The sequence below is a fragment of the Lissotriton vulgaris genome, chromosome 6 (assembly GCF_964263255.1).
Source record: "Lissotriton vulgaris chromosome 6, aLisVul1.2, whole genome shotgun sequence".
Taxonomy (NCBI): Eukaryota; Metazoa; Chordata; class Amphibia; order Caudata; family Salamandridae; genus Lissotriton; species Lissotriton vulgaris.
This window is the reverse complement of record NC_141694.1, coordinates 1716755482-1716769603: the sequence shown is the minus strand read 5'-3', so window position 1 is coordinate 1716769603 and position 14122 is coordinate 1716755482. Positions and strand designations below refer to the sequence as shown.

Sequence of the window (14122 nt, the reverse complement as noted above, 5' to 3'; positions counted from 1 at the left end):
GTCCTAGGGGGGCGGCGATATCCACGCGCCTGCGACTCATCCAGTTCAGATACTTGCACCGTACATACTATACCAGACAGCGACTATGGAGGGCGGGCATGGTGCTATCTCCAGAATGTTTGTGCTGCGGAATGGAGGTGGGCACCTTGCTGCATACAGTGTGGAATGTGGGGCATTACAGAGATTCTGGAGTGGGGTCATCAGATGCCTGGAGGACCTTCTGGCCTGGGAGCTCCAGAGGGACCCTAAACTAGTCCTGCTTCACGTTATGGCTGGGGTAGGGGGCAATCGATATAAGCGACACCTGCTTTTGCTAGGATTAACACTGGCGAAAAGGGACATTGCGAGGGCATGGAAGGCGCCCCCTGCTCCGCCCCTTGCGGCCTGGAAGAAAGGGTTAAACTTTTGGATGGGGCTTGAACTCCCAGTATTTGTGGCGAGGGGCTGCCCCCGGAAGCACTTTAAAATATGGAAAAGATGGGCGGACTATCGGGGCTTGGAGCTGGACCCACCGCCAGAGGACACTACCCTCCCAACTCTTTGACAGACTATACTTTCTGAAGTTATGTACGGTGACTTTGTGTACATAGCATGTACTGTATATGATTCACACGCAGCGAGATGAGCTAGCAGCAGCGCTCGGAGGGTGGGACTAGTGGGGTGGGGGGGATAGTTGATTTCCTCCTTTGATCCTTTGTTGTCTTAATGTAAAATGCTGAAGTTGATATTGAGAAAATATGGTGGCAGTTGCCTCTGGATTTCAGAGCTGTGCATAAATATGTTTCTTCGGCCAATAAAATTTGTTTTAAAAAAAAAAAAGTTTGTGATTCATGGGTCAAGATGAATTATTTTCCTTACCCTTAATTGATTCTAAGAAAGTAGTTGGATAAATATTACAGCTAGATCTTGTTTGTGTACAAAATTATTAGTGACCCATTTTAGCTGTTTAAGGGCCCAACCCCCTGGTACGTCATATTTAGAAAGTTTACATTGTCTTGCCATAGCAATTTGGTGCCTGCAGCTTGTCCCTGGGTCACATGACTGTGTGTGGGTGATGGATGGGGTTTGCGTAATCCTTCTAGACATTCTAACAACGGGGAACTTAGGTGTAATTAAATGGGCCATCACTGGCAGGATGGGAGGCAGGATCTGGGCACAGCCCACTTACAACTGCATAGGTTGTGTCCGGATGCATGATGTTACCAGGCAATCAAAATGATCGCGGTACATTACATCCCTGCTTTTACAACGCAAGTCGTTACCACGACTTGCGCTGTAGGGTGCTGGACTTAGGAATAGTATGATTTACTATTCCAACTCCAGCCTACGTGCAGTAGGGAAGATGTTGGAATAGTAAATCACACTATTCCTTAGTCTAGAGCACCCTTCAGTGCAAGTCGTGGTAACGTCTTGTGTTGTGAAAGCAGCGATGTGAATGTATTGCGGTGTTTTGACTGCGATGTTAAGGTCGTTTCCCCTGTGTCCTGCCTCCAAAATAAGGACTGAATAACTCCAGTAGTTAGTCTGGAGCCAGGGCCAGGATGGCAGGTCATCTGTGCACTTCATAGGCCTGCCACTAGAAGTTTCGCCCCACTTCGAAGGCACAACTGTGTATAAATACTGGACCTCAGACACCACCTCTTCAGTACACTTCTAGACACTTCTGGACCTGCGGATGCTCTGACAGGAAGAAGGACTGATGTGCTGCTACAATGGCTACCACTTAGCTGGGCTGCAGCTCTAAAGGAACATCTTCCCTTCTGTGCTGACCTGCTGCCTATTCCCCTCTTGCTCGAACTGGACCTGCAACTTCATCTTGCACCCAGAATCCTCGAGTGACTCCAAGGGCTAATCTACTGGCCTCCTGAGTTGAGCCTCAGGGACATAAAAGGCTCTCCAAACAGCTCCTGGGCACAGCTGCAACGAATTCCCAACCCCCATGTGGTGACTCTCAGGCCCTGGACCCTTGCATCAGCATTGACAGCCAGTAGGGGGACCACCAAACTCCATCCCGCCAATCCACAACACCCGGCCTGCTCTTTGCGCCATGCCGATAACCGCCTGACACTCTTCTTGCGCTCCACGACACTCTCCAACACAAACAGGACTCTTGAAACCAAACTTGAGAAGGTAAAACCTCAGCTGGACTAATCTGAGACCATATCCTCCCCTTGCTCCATCACACAATTCATACCTCTGGGTTTACTGTTTGGATTTTGTCATTTTGGTCTTGTTTTATTTATTAAATGTTGCTGTATTTTTTCAACCTGGTGTGAAATCTTTTTGTGTGATGTTTCACTGTTTTACTGTTTGAAATGTTTCATAAATACTTTACACATTGTCTCTACATTAAGCCAGACTGCTCTGTGCCAAGCTACTACAGGGTTGAGCACAGGTTTATTTGGGGTTTGCTTATACCTTACCCTGCCAAGGATTGTGATTGCTGGTTTACCACCACTCACACCCCAGTCAACCAGCAACCCAGTTTCACACAGGCCTTTAATAAGATTGTGTCTAAAGCTCCATATTTAATCAAAGATACCTTGATATCTGCTACAATGGCTGTGGAAGGTAGCCTCTCTTCTGACCCCTAAAAACATACAGGTTTCAGTCCAGAAAACCTGCTTCCTCTTTGAACTTCCCTTTTGGGGATGGTGAGGAAGATGAGGCTGCAGGAAAGAAAAACGGCGAGGCCAACTGAAGCTGGACATTTCTAATGCCTGTTGTCTGTGGAAAATCTTCACTTTGTCAGGACTGTGCAGTAGAACCTCTGGTCAAAGAAAGCTATTGTTGATGAAGAGAATTTTTGATATTTTGCCCTGGAACTGAACAGTAGATGTGGGAAGCCCTTGCAACCAGAAACCAGCGGAACTGTTCCATAAGGTTACCACAAATCATTTTTTCTAAACCAAGTTTCCTTGGGAGTACTGCTTTCTTTTACTGTCCAAAACAAATGCAGTGTTGTCTCCAGTTAGTCATTTGTGAGAACAACATACAGTACATTTCTGTGCTTGATTATGCTTCCTAAAACTGACTTTCTTTTTAATAAGCATTCCAATTAATCTTCTTAACAACCTTTGATCTATACATCAGATTCCTTAAATTTTACTGGCATTTTGCTTAAGAAGGGGAATATATATTGGACTTGCATTTGGTAGAAGTGTTAGCAATTTGTGCACCGAATTTAAACTACTGCATTGGTATTTCGGGATCCAGCCATTATTTGCAGGGAAGTCTTTCGTTCTGTGCACAATCTAGCCTGAATTCAGAAGCAAACATAAGCATACTAAGCACAGTCTTCCTTTCACAAGCAAGACGTCACCTTATCATTGCGACGGTAAAGAGCATATTCTTCTTTTGAATTTCTTGGCTTCATGTGATGCTCAAACTGCACCAATCTATACAGTTCACTCCCCTTCAAGAAGTTGTTAATCCAGTGGGCAGTCTCGTCTCCACAGTCTTTACCTTGGATTTTGTGTCCAAACACCCTGAGAGTAAAAAAAAAACATGTTTGAAAGTTCAACATTTTCTACAACTTGACAAAACATATTTAGCAAACAATATCATCAGATAGTCAGTATACTTATAAAATTTACATTTTGCTATTTTTAGGTCGAGCCTAGACAGCGCAGCTGTCAGGTGACCTGTTGTATGCACTTTGTGGGGTCTGACCCATCCAACCGGTTTGGATTGGCTTATATATGTGTCATTCCAAAATCAAAGACTGCAAGTGGCTTAAAGTGTGTGCATACCCCACCTTTTTCTTACAAGTTAACTCCCATCTAGTAATGCCTCAGGAACGAGCAGGTGCTGTGTACACTGCTTGTTTTCCTTTCCTAGCCTGTAAAGCATGTGCTTGCTTTTAACTGCGTATAATGGAGGTGGGGCTTCTTTTAACTGGAGGGGTGGACATGTTTTGTTTAACTGGAGGGGCGGCTCTACTTTCGGGGCATCCGAAGGATGTGGCACAGAGACACAGCATGGCAGCTGATTCCAGATGCAGAAACGCGGCATGGGAGCTGAGTCTAGCATGCATGGCGGCATCGGAACGAAGTACTTAAACCATTGCTGATATGATTGTTTAATTAAGTGATTACACCTGCTGAACAGTTCAATGAGTGTCTCTGTTTAACTCCTTTAGGTGTTTCGCCTCTGGTTTAAAGTTTCAGTTTTTTTTTTTTTTTTTTTATTAAAAGACCTTTATTGAAAGCAAAGCCATTGACATCACCAAGTCTCAATAATTTCACTTCGCACTGTACCACAAAACGCAAGGAACATGTGAGCAATAAGCAAGTAGAACTGTACACAGCCTTGTTGCCGGCATCCCGGAGGCCCGGCGGCGATGTGAAATGCCGTTATTCCAGTATAACCAAGTGCGATGCTCCTTCATGTGCAGCTAATTAGAACAGTGTGTCAACTGGCAATCCCCAACAGTAATCGCGGCTAGAAGGTCTTGTGTCGAAATTAGGTCAATGGAACTACCCCAACTACATCCCAACTCCCTCCCCCCTGAGTGTGTCTGTGGAACTACTAACCCCATCCAGTCATGAGTACCTCAAGGTGTGCCTGCTATGTGTCCCGTGTCATCCCATCGTAAGTGAATTGCCCCCCCCAGAGCTACCCCCAACCGAACCCATGAGTCAAGAACCTCAGTGTGGACCCCTCCCGTCCCGCCCCTCGCCCCATCCCACTCCCTTCGGGGAAAGAGTACATGCCCTCAAATCACTATTCCAACACCCGGTCCTGGAGATCAACCACTTCGGAGGTGTCAGAGTCACCATCCTCCCCCTTTTGCAGGTGTTCCTTGTAAAGGTCCCAGAAATTCTTTGGCCTACTCCTGGGCGGTAACAAGTCGCTGTACAGTTCTGTTTGAGTGTAACAGTATTGTAGGTCCCTCAGCCATCTCGTTTTGGCAGGTAGGGGACCACGCATCCAACAGGCCGCAACCACTCTCCTGGCCAACAGTAGGGCCATATCGACCAGCCGGCGCAGAGAAGGGGCCAACGGCTTAGAGTACCCAAGGAGCGCCAGCGCTGCAGTGCGCGGCAGGGTCTCCCCCAAAATCCGGTCAAGTTCCGCAAACACCTCCCCCCAAAAAGCTTGTACACCGGGGCAGAGCCACGCCAAATGGAAGAAGTCAGCAACCAATGTTCGGCAGCGTTCAAACTCCGCAGAGGGGCGGAGGACATAGCGGTGCAGTCTTTCGGGGGTATAGTACACCCGCTGGAGAAATTTGAAATGCACCAGCCTGTGCCTGCCATTCAGGGAGATCTTGCGCGTGCTGGAGCAGCAGTATCGCCACATGACGTCGTCTATCGGGGTTTGCAAATCGTCCTGCCAGGCCGCTCTAGCTTTAGAGGGCTGCGTGCGCTGATGCGCCACTCCCAACCTGTTGACCTGTGAAATCAGCTTTGCAGGTGATTTGGATTTAATGATATGGGTCAGTTCCGGGATCTCCTCAGGCTCCTCCATGGAAGAGCCCAGGACCTCCCGGAACGCAGAGCGGAGTCTGTGAAATTGGAATTTCTGCAGCAAGGAAGGGCCCGATGCTGTGGGAGTAAGCTGATCCCAGGTTTTCAAAGTGCCTTCGGAGAACAAATCCTCCATCTTCACTATGCCGAGAGCACGCAAGGCCTCGACCACTCCTCTCCAATGGGTCCAGCCAGAGGGCCCATTCTACAGGCATCAATGGGGAGTACAAAAGGGCGCAGCCGCGAGAACGCATCAGAGAGTGCCAGGCATGATTAGTCGCTTTAAGAGAGTCCATCCGGCCGATCGATCGATCTGTTGGAAGGCAGATAGTGGCAGGCAGAGGGAGCGGGTCTGCAAACAACTGTTCCAGAATGAGGTGCGGCGTTCGTGCGTCACCGTGAATCCACGAGTGCAGGTGTGAAGCCTGCGCAACTCAGTAGTAGCGCTCTAGATCCGGAGCCCCCAAGCCCCCCATCTCACAGGGGAGAGTCAGAGTCGCCCATCGGACACTAGGTTGCTTGTCGCCCCAGGCCAATCGGATCATGACTTGCGTAAGTTGTCTAAAAAATGATCTCGACAGAACCACTGGTAAGTTAAGGAAAAGGAACAGGAATCGGGGGAGCACTATCATTTTCATAATAGCGATCCTGCCCAGAAGGGAGAGTGGGAGTCTGACCCAGGCATCGACATCGTCAACCAATTTATTGTATGCAACACCGTAGTTATCCCTAACCAGGACCTCAGGATCATTATGCAGGCGGATACCCAAGTACCGGACTGAGTCGGTGGACCACTGTAGTGGGTACTCCATATCAAAGGGTTGTGTCACCGGGGTGAGAGGGAAAGCAATGGACTTGTCCCAGTTCACCTTCAAGCCCGAGAGCGATCCAAAGCGGACCACCTCCCGAAGAACAGCCGATAGGTTAGCTTCCGGGTCCCGGACGTACAGTAAGGTGTCGTCAGCATACGTCGATATCCCTATTTTATAGGTGGGAAAGCTTATACCCTCCAGACTGTGGTACTCCCGTATAGCACAAGCGAGGGGTCCCGCCACCAGTGCACAGAGAAACGGCGACAGAGGGCAACCCTGCCGAGTGCCCCTGCCAATGTATATCGGCTCCGACACTCTGTCTCCCAACCGCAGTCTGGCAGACGGCCGACGGCACAGCGCCCCAATTCTCTGCAGAAACGGTTCGCCCAGGCCCAGCTTTCGCAGTACTCTAACCATGAAGGGCCACTCAACCGAGTCGAACGCCTTTTCCATGTCAAGGAATAAAGCCAGCGCACTGTTCTCCTGCTTGACATGCTGCATCGTGCCCAGCACCGTGCGTATATTGTAGGTTAAATTCCTGCATGGGACAAATCCGGACTGCTCCGGGGCGACAAGCTCTGGTACCAACAAAGCCAGCCGGTTGGCTAGGACTTTGGCATAGATTTGTGCATCTACGTTCAGCAGACTTAGTGGCCTGTACGAGCCGCAAAGGTCCGGAGGTTTCCCTGGCTTAGGTATAGTGATCAGCAACGCCTCACGCATGGTGAGTGGCATCTCACCGTCTTCGCAGATAGCATCAAAGAGGGCGACCAAGTGCGGGAGCAGAATATCTTTGAAGGCTTTATAAAAGCCAACCGTGAGTCCGTCGGAACACGGCGCACTCCCCGATTTCATGCTCGCAAGAGCCTCTAGGATTTCGTCCTCATGGAAGGGGGCCATCAAAAACTCCCTATCCGAGTTCTTGAGGAATGGCATGGCAATGTGATCCAAATAATCGTCCATTTCGCTCTCCACACCCTGCGTCTTGGACTGATACAGTTCGGAATAATAGCGTCTAAAGGTCCCTAGAATCTGCTCCTCTTCCATGACTGTATCACCCTCCGGGGTCCTTAGCTCCTCAACAACCAGAGGCCTCTGAGAGCCCCGGACCATACGAGCCAACAAGGCACCTGGCCTATCCCCCTCACCATACACTCGGGCAGTGGCATATTTGCCCATATAGAGAATCTCTCTATCCGCCAGAGTCTGATACTCCGACATGAGTTGGGTGAGCGCCGGGCAATCTGCAGTGCTAAGAGTCAATAACTGTCGATTCTCCAGTTCCGCTATCCTGGTCTCAAGAGCAGTGAGTTCCCGCCTGATGGAGCGTAGCACACTGGAGTGCTTAGACATAGCCATTCCTCTGATGAACACTTTGAAAGCCTCCCAGACCGTAAAAAAGTCTTCAACCGAGCCTAGGTTAGCAGCGAAATATTGTTCTATGTCTTCCGCAAGCTCCCCCCGGAAGGCATCGTCTAGCAGATCGAAAGGAGGGAACCTCCAGGTGAAGGCTGGTATCCCCTTCCTGGCGGTGGAGAGGTGTAATAGAATGGGGGAGTGGTCCGAGAGTGTGCGTGGGAGAACCTCGCACGCACTGATACCACCAAGGACCGGGGGAGATGCTAACCAATAATCTATCCTAGTGTGCACGTTATGAAAGGCCGAATAGTGCGTGAAGCCACCTTTCGTGGGGTGCTTGTCTCTCCAGACATCCACTAAGTCTAATTTAGTCAACTCGGCTTTCATATATGTGGCTGAGGCCACCGGGCGCCGAGCAGGGCCCGCGGAGCGGTCCCTGGAGGGGTCAAACACAAAATTAAAGTCCCCTCCCCACAACATCCCAGGCTGAGCGTGTGACCTGCAATGGGCGGACAGAGTCGCATAGAATTCAGGGTGATCATAATTAGGGCCATAAACATTTACTACCAGCAGATCAAGTCCCTTACCCACACATCTAGCTAGGACGTATCTGCCCTCCGTGTCTGCATGTACCGGGATCAATTTCAGTTGTGATGTAGGATTGACCCAGGTTAACACCCCCCGGGCGTGTGTCGTGAAGCCTGCTGCCACTATATTCCCCGCCAACCCCCTAGATTGCAACATCCTACTGTTGAGTGGCAAGTGTGTTTCCTGCAACAAGGCCAGATCGACATGATGTCTATGGAGGTAGCTGAGGACCTTCCTCAACTTACGAAAGTCGTTAAGACCCCGTACATTCCAGGTCAACAATTTAAGCTTATGCGGGGTACATGTGGGAACATTCAGTGCATCATTAGACATTGCATGAGCCTATGAACCATTGTAGCATCAGGGATGGGCAAAACATAACACAGCAGCACACCTGACCCCATATTACCAGCCGGCATTCCCTAACAGGTACAGTTCCACGAGGCAGTCCACACTCAATACACACAAACCCCTCAAACACCCCAAGGCAAACCCCCCCCAAACAGCCCAGTCCCCAATCCCTCTCCCACCCACAGCCGACCACCCCCAACCAGGTCAGACAGGTCCCAAAACTTCCCCCCATCAAACCCAAAATAGCAGAGTGTTCGTCAGTCCGATACTCAACTCCCAGGAGAGTCACACAACCAAAGGCACCGGGGCAAAGCGCGCCAAAATAGTACAACACCTCAAACTGTCCCAATGATATTGTTCAGATCGGCACCCCGTCCCTGCCCCACTTGTGGTCCAGTGCCCATCGGGAAGCAAGTATAAAAGCCCCCCCCAACCATACCAACCCCCCCAACTATGCAACAGTGTCCAGAACCCCCTCCCCCACCAGTGCTCAACGATCTCCCCACCAATAATCCCTAAAGCACATGTCCGAACATAGCGACCGCTGCCCCTTCAAATAGTGCTGGCAGCACTCATGTAAGCCAGACTTACTGCCCCTTGTGGGGTGGTGCAGCGTTACCAAATAGCAGGAACGTGTCCATCCTCGGTAGGAAGAGCCAACTGTTCCGGCAGAGCCCCTCTAGTCCTGTTCTTCCAGGTTTGATGCTGAGCCAGCGTCGTCTTCCTGACTCTGCCTAGCCTCCTTCCGCTCCCGTGTCCATACCTTCAGGGATTTTTGGAGTTCTTTTTGGATCCGTGAAGAAATATGATCGCCCTCCTGTGTTAATGCGAAGCTTGGCAGGGTACAGCATCGCGTAGTCCAGGCCCAGAGTGCGCAGTTGTTTTTTATACGGCGCGAACTGTCGTCTCTCCTCCTGCACTTTGGCCGTAAGCCTGGGTAGAGGGATATGTCAATACCCTCATGTTGAAGCTTACCCTTCTCCCTCGCAAAGCGCAAAGCAATGTCCCTGTCGCGGTAATTCAGGAGCTTCGCGATGATGGGGCGAGGTAGCGCGCCTGGCTGCGGTTGTGGGCCCAACGTACGGTGAGCCCGTTCTACGATGAACATGGGGGAGAAAGCCTCCTCCCCGAGTAGTAATTTCAGCAGTTTTTCAACGTAGAGTTCCATTTTTCCAGTTTGCGTCGTTTCCGCCACACCTGTTATACGGATGTTGGACCTGCGTGAGCGCGCCTCCAAATCCTCTGTTTTATCACGGATAACCTGCAAAAGTCTACCAAACTGCTTCCTATCTTTGTCCCACTCGGTCTGGGCTTCCTCAGCTTCAGTGAGTCGACGTTCCGCCATGTCCAGGCGCTCTGCATGTTTATCCACTCGCTCCGCCATGCTGTCCATGCGGTATGACAGAGCGTCTATTTTGGAGCCCACAGACGCAATGCTTTCCTGGATGCCCTTTTCCATGGCTGCCAGCATGTCCCGGAGCTCTGTGGGCGCTGGGGCAGTCGCAGTGGCCCCCTTCGGGGATGTCTCCGGGGCCGGCGCATCAGGTCCCTTCATTCTGCGCCGTTCAAAGGAGAGCTTCGCCTGAGTGGCGTCGTTTTTCCCCATTCTTCGCTCCTGCTGCAGTGGGACCCAGAACCAAGAGACGCCTCGCTGTCTGCAGGCCGCAAGGGTAGTACGGGAGACACACCAGTCAGCGATCCACAGCCACTAGGCACTGGGTCTGTGCTAGAGGGCCGATGCGGCCAAGATGGCATCTATTATGGCGGACGAACAGTCTCCAATCACTCCGGCAATACCCACATTCACCAGACCCTGGGTCTTATTAGTTCAGCAATGTCAGCACCGGGCATCGTCGTGCATCCGTGGCGTGGGGACACGGGGACAGCAGGGCGCCGCAGGGAGAATCCGATCTCGTGACCGTCCCGAAATGACGTCTGCTCTGCCTCGTGGTTCGGGTGCTCTGTGTCCGCTCTGCTGGTGGCCCCCTGCTTGGGAGGACAGGTCGTTCTGATATGGGGCAATCGCAGACAAAAGGGGGGCGCTCCGGCGTAGGAAAAATCCAAGTGTTAGTCCGGCCGGCGACCAGTCTGCCCACGCCCGACTCTGAGGCCGCACGTCAGGTGACGTCGCCCGGCCTTCTCTTCAGGACAGCACGCGGCTGCAGGCCCAGTTCTTCTCCGCCGAGCCGCTCTCCAAACCACTCGGAGAGGCTCGCCAGCCAACGTCCAAAAGGCACCCAACAGGATCTAGGGGTGTCGGAGGGTGCAGGAGAGCCCGCTATGGTAGATCGGACACGTTTTAGGATGAATTAACAGCATAATTCCGGGGCTAAGGCGAGGAGCCGAGAGCTCACGCGTCCGCCATCGACGCCGGCCAGCCCCGCCCCCCAAGTTTCAGGTTTTTTTTATCGCTCCTATGAGGCACGCAGAGTTGGAACAAGCTTTGTGCCCCCGGCAATTTAAATAAGCCACACGGCAATTTGGACACCTTGTGGGCCATTTATGAAGCCAGAAGCAGACTGCATATCCGCTTTAATGCGTGCTTTTCTGCACGCATTAAAGCGAGATTTATCGAGTTGCAGTGTTGGGGCAGAGAATTGGATGTACGGCTTCTGGGATGCTATACAGGGGGGCACGAGTGATAGGCGGTTCGGCTCTTTAACAGGTGAGCATTCCACTTACAATCCCAGTCTCTGTGGGTTTTGACCAACACTTGGGAAGGTTCCATTTCAGGTAGGTACTGCACCCCCAGCAGCACTGGGGCAGCTGGCTGCAGAGGTCACTGGGCCCAATGTAAATCAAGGGAGGCTGGGGCAACTTGAAGAGGCATGGTTTGCAGGTAAGTACCCACGGTTTCAGGCCACATACTCCAGGTGTTAAGATCAGCACAGAGGGGCCACAAAGCAGCACCAAAGTTACACCACCAGCGGTACAAGGGTGGCCAGGTGCAGGGTGCAAAATCAGCATTGGGTGCCCCATGAATTTCAATCAAGGTTGTCGGTCGCACAAAGAGGCTGCAGGCTCGGACCAGGAGGCTGGCTGAAGGTGACCACAGGCTGGGCAGGTAAGTTGGAGGGCTGGTGGAGGTCAAGGCACCGTCGGTAGAGCTCCCCAAGGATGGAGGGCTGAGGATGCAGGAGTACCTTTTTGTGTCGGATTTTCTGGGTTGGAGACAGACATGGTCAGGGGGACCCTTTGCTTAGTGGCCTCAGACAACTTTGTGGGGTCCAGGAGACGTCAGCCACTGATGGAGATGAGGTCAGAATTGATGGGAAGACTTCACTGGACAGGTGAGCCACTCAAACTCAGGCCATGGGCCTCAGCTGCTGAGTGGGCAGGAGTCGCGGATCTGAAATCCTTGAAGATGGAGTTTTTCAGGACAGGGCTGCTGTCCTCAGGAGATCTGGCCTTTATTGAAGAGTGGCAGTCTTCCTAGGCTTCTTGGAAGTTGCTGATGTCGTCTTCTTCACAGGCTCGAGTAGCAGGAGACAGGCCAAGTCAGTAGGGGTCTTCTTGCTCTGCTGCACAGCGAACTCTTTATCAGTACTCTTAAGTTGCAGGAATCTAAAGATCAAGGTTCAGGGGAGCCCCTAAATAATGAATTTAGGGGTGTTACAGGTACTGACTGATGGTAGCCACAGGGGTACTTGCCCTTAGGGTGACACCCTCTGAATGTGCCCTCCCCTTAATATGATTGGGTTGAATCCTTCCATCCAAGATGGAGGATTTCCTAAGGGGGTGGGGGGTCACCTTGGTCCAGGGCACCTTAGCGGTGGTCCTGGCAGAGAGGGGACACACCTCTCCTGCCTACTAATATTCATGCCGACCTTGCCGCCAAAAGTGCTGCAAGGTCAGTGGGCATTTCCACTAACTGGAGAGGCCCTGGATGGCATATCAAAGGGCAGGAAGCTTTTGAGGCTCACCGCCTGAATGCTGTTCCTGCAGTGGGGGAGGTGTGAAGCACCTCCACAACCTGACCCATGATAGCACAAGGGCATCTACCTAAGGAGGTCTGTAATATGTGTCTGTGCGGCAGGCAAATCAGTCAGCTATACACTAGGGTGTTAGTCGTTTTTCAGTGAACATCTCTAAGATGTCCTCTGAGTGCATTTTGTAATACAACCAACATTGGCATCAGTGTGGGTTTATTGTGCTGAGGAGTTTGATTCCAAATCCCTTAGCACTCAGTAAAGCCATCATGAAGCTGCGGAGTTCATAATGACAAGCTACCATCCCATGTATTCAATATGACTCCACTGCACTTACAATATCTGAGAATGGCACAGACACTGTAGGGGCACATAGTTCATGCAGCTGTGCCCTCACCTGTTGTATAGTGCACCCTGTCTTAGAGCTGTGAGGCCTTCTAGAGGGGTGACTTTTCTATGTCACAGACAGTGGTTGGTGTACATGGCAAATAGGGATGTGTGCCATGTTGACTCATATGTTTTGTCTGCACCAAAACACACAGTCTACAATGGCAGAGTGTAGGTGTTTGGTGAAGGGTCTTTGAGGGTGCCACAATACATGCTGCAGCCCTTAGAGACTCTCTCTGGTCACAAGGCCATTGGTACGTTTGCTACCTTGTTCAAGGGACATGCATGTGAGCCAGAAGTGTGCCAATTGTGGAAAAGAAGGTACATTTTTGGGAAAGAACACAGGCCCTGGGAACCTAAATGGCAGGGATCCAGGACACACTCAGTCAGTTTGCATCTGAAATCTAGCAAAACGTAAGGGGGGTGGAGGATTACGGCAACAGAAACCTACTTTTCTATAGTCCAATTCTTAACAATGTTTTAGAGAAGAAAGCCTTTACTGGTTAGACGAACTGTAGCTTAATGTATTTTATACTGTGCTTTATATTGAATGTTTTATGTCAGATTTGATCTATTATGGAATTCTTGTGTAAAAGCCTAAAGTCTGAATAAACATATGTTTTGACTGACTGACTGAATCTAGATGCCAACCATTGGAGCATTAAAATATATTTAATGTATTCACATCTCCGGTAAATGATCCTCTTATTGGTCATTTACCTTAACTTCGTATAATAGCCAAACTCACAAGGGGTTAATAGGTTGCCTTTTTTTCTTTTACACTCCAAATGATCATGTGGTACCTGCATTTGCTGATCCTGCACAATTTGAGAAAATGACTGGGGCTATGACCCAATGGACAATGAAGACTGTTCTATTATTTTCTTTCATTTAAGGGACATTTCTGCATATCCATGGTCATAAATAGCCATCCATGAGGGGGAGGTTGCCAGACATACAAAAACTTTTATTCAAGTTCCTGACTCTCTGACTGAAATAATCATCACATATTTTTCATTTTAGTATTTCCTTTTGAATTATAAATATTCATTTATTTTGGTGCACCTACTTATCGCCGGCAATCATTGGATTGAGAAGCTGTGGCTTAAGACGAGACCTGAGGCAGACGGGCGGCACTGTTTGCAGCGGCGCTGATGCCTGAATTGTTACTGAAAGTGGGATCCTCAGGACAAAGATAAACCCTGATACGGGCGGAGAAGGTGCA

At 50.4% G+C, this 14122-nt stretch overlaps 1 protein-coding gene across 1 annotated transcript in view; it reads right to left on the bottom strand.

Moving 5' to 3' along the window:
* The window catches only part of LOC147709358 (mitochondrial amidoxime-reducing component 1-like), a 301956-nt gene that overhangs the window by 54557 nt on the left and 233277 nt on the right, over positions 1-14122 (bottom strand). The window contains exon 3 of the mRNA XM_086927930.1: positions 3323-3488. Within this exon, the coding sequence (XP_086784056.1) occupies positions 3323-3488 (166 nt within the window). The remainder of the gene's footprint in view (positions 1-3322; positions 3489-14122) is intronic.